Below are 3,825 nucleotides of genomic sequence, written 5' to 3' on the forward strand. Positions count from 1 at the left end.
CATTTCATTTCATTTCATTTCATAATAACTGATCGGATTTATATAGCTGCCATTCTGCACCTACAGCCCCTCTGAGCACCACCTCAAACAATCCATTCATATGCATTCACACCTGGGAAGGTGGGCGAAGTGTCTTACCCAAGGACACAACGACCATGACACAGGTTACAAGGCGGAATCAAACCACCAACCTTCCGATCATTGACTGACCCACTCTATCAGCTGAGCCACACATTTTAGTTAGTATTCTAGAAGTTGAGGTTGAGGTTGGAAGTTCTTTCAGTTTCCAGAAGAAAACAACTATTCCCATCCACAACACAATGTTCTTCTTTAGCATTCTTCTATCAAAAACTGAAAAACACAATTTTATTTCTCAGAATTGAAGGAGATGTACTGTAGTCTTCATAACATTCTGAAAAGATTTTCCAAATGTTGCAGTAAGAATGTTCCTCTGTTATTATTATGCAACATTGTGAGAGTGTTTTTAAAATAACGTAATATAATCTGAGGCCTTAATAACATCATTAAAACATTTTCCAGATATTACTTTGGAAATGTTCTTCATGTGATGTCATTTAAGATTGTGGGAGCATTTTACGAAACAACATTCTGTAATCTGTTACCTAAACACTGTCCCCATAATATCCTCCCAATGTTATAGGCAAAACATTCTTCCTTTGTTTACATATCATATTACAGAAACGTTATGTAAAAAACGTTTTGTGATCTGAGGCATCGATAACATCCTGAGAACATTTTCAAAATGTTGAATTAAGAATGTTCCTCCTTTATTATCATGTAACATTGTAAGAATGTTTTCAAAATAACATAATGTCATCTGAGCCCCTTATAACATCCTTAAAACATTTTCTGAATGTTTCTTTGAGAATGTTGTTTTCCTTTAGCATCATAAGAATGTTTAGTAGAAGAACATTCTATTATCATTAACACAACAACGTCCCCAAAGCATCCTCAGAATGCTGAAGGCAAATGTTCTACCTTTGTTAACATGTCACATATCAGGAATATTTTAGAAAAAAAACATTGTGTACTCTGAGGAATCATTTCGTTTAACATTATGAGAATGTTTAACAGAAGAACATTCTATAACCCTTTACACAACAACATCCCCAAAGCGTCCACAGTCATGAAACCATGTATAACAATATAAGGAAGGTAATGTGAGTGCCTGTGGGTTGAGGAGGCAGGATGTGTTGAAGCAGACATGAAGTGTTGCATAAAGGAGGTGACCTTCAGTGCTGGAGAAAGGATCCCCCAACAGGTGTAAAGAGGGAGTGGATGCCTCGGGGCCAGAGAGCAGTCAGGATACACCCAGTGGATCTCAGTAGATGCCACGTCTTACCGAGTGCCCTCCTGTGTCTGTCTGTGTGTGTGAGTGTGTGAGTGTTTTGTTTTTTTTGTTTTTTTTTTAGGTTTTTTACATACGACTCTGATTCTGATGTTTGGTTACTTTGATTCTTTGGGGGTAAATTTGGTAATCGAATGTACTTAAAATGCACAAAGTGTGAAGCAGGAAACCACCTGCTGTGTAATATTTTTTTTAAACCAATAAATGTGTGATGAAACTTGTCATTTTCACTTACAGTTATTAAATAGCTGCTACAGTGACTAAAACACATGATACTAGCAAATAAGCAAAAGACATATGCAACAGCTGAAGCGTTTAGAGTCACATGATGTGTTTAGAAGTTTGAATGTTGTGTTTGGAGAGAAGTTTGTCCATGGTCAGATACAGCACGATGTCATTTGAACTTCTTATGGGAAGTTCAGTTATTTAAAACTTTTTTATTTTTATTTTTTAAATAAAACTCAAATAGATCTGGGATCAAAGTGTAGAAATGCCAAGCTGGTGTATTTATAGGTGTGAAAATCTGGCCGGCATGGTGCCATGCAGCAGATTAAAAATACCCCTAATGTTGTTCTCCAGTTCATTAGTTGTGTCATCCTCAGTGTACAGTCAGTACATCATGCTGGTCGTGCTGTATCGTATCAGACTATGACCCTGTACCCTACAGTGTCACATTTGTGTTAATGTGGGTAGTTCTAAATTCGTCTTTCTCCAGCTCTTCACAGAGACACTGCTTGTCGTTTGGTCGCTCTGACGTGGTGCGCGACCGCAAACACCTTCCGGGGCAGGTTTGTTTTCATTATTTGTTTTTTTTTTTAAATGACACCGATGCTGTCAGACGTAAAACTTAGTCAAACAATACCAAAAATACCCTCTTTGTGTAACACGGGTCACTTTAAAACCAGCTGAAGCCACGCGCAGACCAAGTGACGGCGGCAGAACGCCGAGGTAAGCTGAACCAATCACAGAGCAGCAACAGTCACGCTGTCGAGTTTCAAAATAAATGCACGAGTACCACGGAACGTTTACCCGGTTTGGTAACAAAAGTTACAAAATAAAATAAAATTTAAATTTGGGTTTGAAGTTGTGTAAGTGTCAGTATTTTTGAATTGGGGTAAGAAGTTGTAGGTACAATTATATTTTTAGGCAACAAAATATATTGCGCCAAAAATAAAAACATTCACTATGCAGTGTGGCTCCAGTCAAAGTTTTGTAATGGCATTAAAATGTAAACAGCATTTTAGTGTCACTTCTGGTTCAGGTGGACGTATTGTAACTTTCTTTACATGCTGTTCATTAGTTTAACATTAACAATTACGACATGTTTTTAAAAAATTGATGTTTTACATGCTGTCCTATTTTGAAAACCACACTGAAACATTTTATGAACATAAACGCAAAATATATTGCAGCTAGACACAATGAATGGAGTGATTTCATTGCCAAAGGGAAATTACATGGATTTATTTCTTAAAAGTAAAAAATGTAAAAATCCCCAAGAAATGTTGTAGAATTGAAGCATAAAGCCACATCACATTGAAATTTGGAAGGTGACTGAAGTATCCAGTTGTGTTTCTTATAAAAATTAATGTGTTGAATGGACTCTCAGCTGTTATGTTTATTTATGGAATAACATACAAGTACAAAGTAGATGGCAAACACCCCACTTGTGGATCTATACCTGCACAAGCCATAAAATCCCCCCTGTTGTTTATTTATGGAATAACATAAATAAACATGACATCAAAATGACTAAAGTTATAATAACTTGTTTTTCTTTGGTTTGTTTTAAATTGGCCTAATTTTTCACCCCCAAAATCACATTTAAGCTAAATTTAAAGTGAAATATTTACAGTCAGCATAAAAACATGAGTTGATTGGACTTGCTTAATTTATGATTCTTTACATTGGAAAAACAAAAGGATAATTCAGGTTAATTCGATAAAAAAAAAAAACAATCCAAGCTGTTCTTAATCTGGCACACAGCTACAACAAATATTATTGTAATTGTAATCATTACGATTCAAGTATATAATTATAATAATTAGAGTGATTGAATATCTGGATACATAAACAGCTATGCAGCGTGTTTTGACAAAAATGGACATTTCATGGTCACGGATTCAATTTGCACAATTTTTTTTTCTTTTAGAATGTAAATATTTTTATTAGCAGTTATTGTTATTTTCTTGTACTTTCTTTCTATATTTTTAGATTCTGCTGTGTTGTGTAAATTTCCCATAATGGGGGATCAATAAAAAAAATATTCTTTTCTATTCTATTCTATTTATTTACTTTATTTCTGCTGGTTTGGCGAGCAGGGCATGTCAACACACACACTGAGCTGCTTTTTGTTAAATGAGCAGATTAGGTGAGTCAGGAGCTGCATTGTACTGATGTGTGTATTTTGTGGGGCGTGACTAAAATACACAGACAGACTGCTGTGTTCTCCACAG

General features: G+C 35.5%; 1 protein-coding gene across 1 annotated transcript in view; it reads left to right on the top strand.

The window, feature by feature from the left end:
* Positions 1 to 3,825, top strand: part of LOC103374877 (retinol dehydrogenase 13-like) — a 15,320-nt gene that overhangs the window by 4,090 nt on the left and 7,405 nt on the right. Inside the window, exons 3-4 of the mRNA XM_008305029.1 lie at positions 1,307 to 1,316; positions 1,640 to 1,649. Coding sequence (XP_008303251.1) covers positions 1,307 to 1,316; positions 1,640 to 1,649 — 20 coding nt within the window. The remainder of the gene's footprint in view (positions 1 to 1,306; positions 1,317 to 1,639; positions 1,650 to 3,825) is intronic.

Source organism: Stegastes partitus, unplaced genomic scaffold (genome assembly GCF_000690725.1).
Source record: "Stegastes partitus isolate 25-593 unplaced genomic scaffold, Stegastes_partitus-1.0.2 Scaffold2383, whole genome shotgun sequence".
NCBI lineage: Eukaryota > Metazoa > Chordata > Actinopteri > Pomacentridae > Stegastes > Stegastes partitus.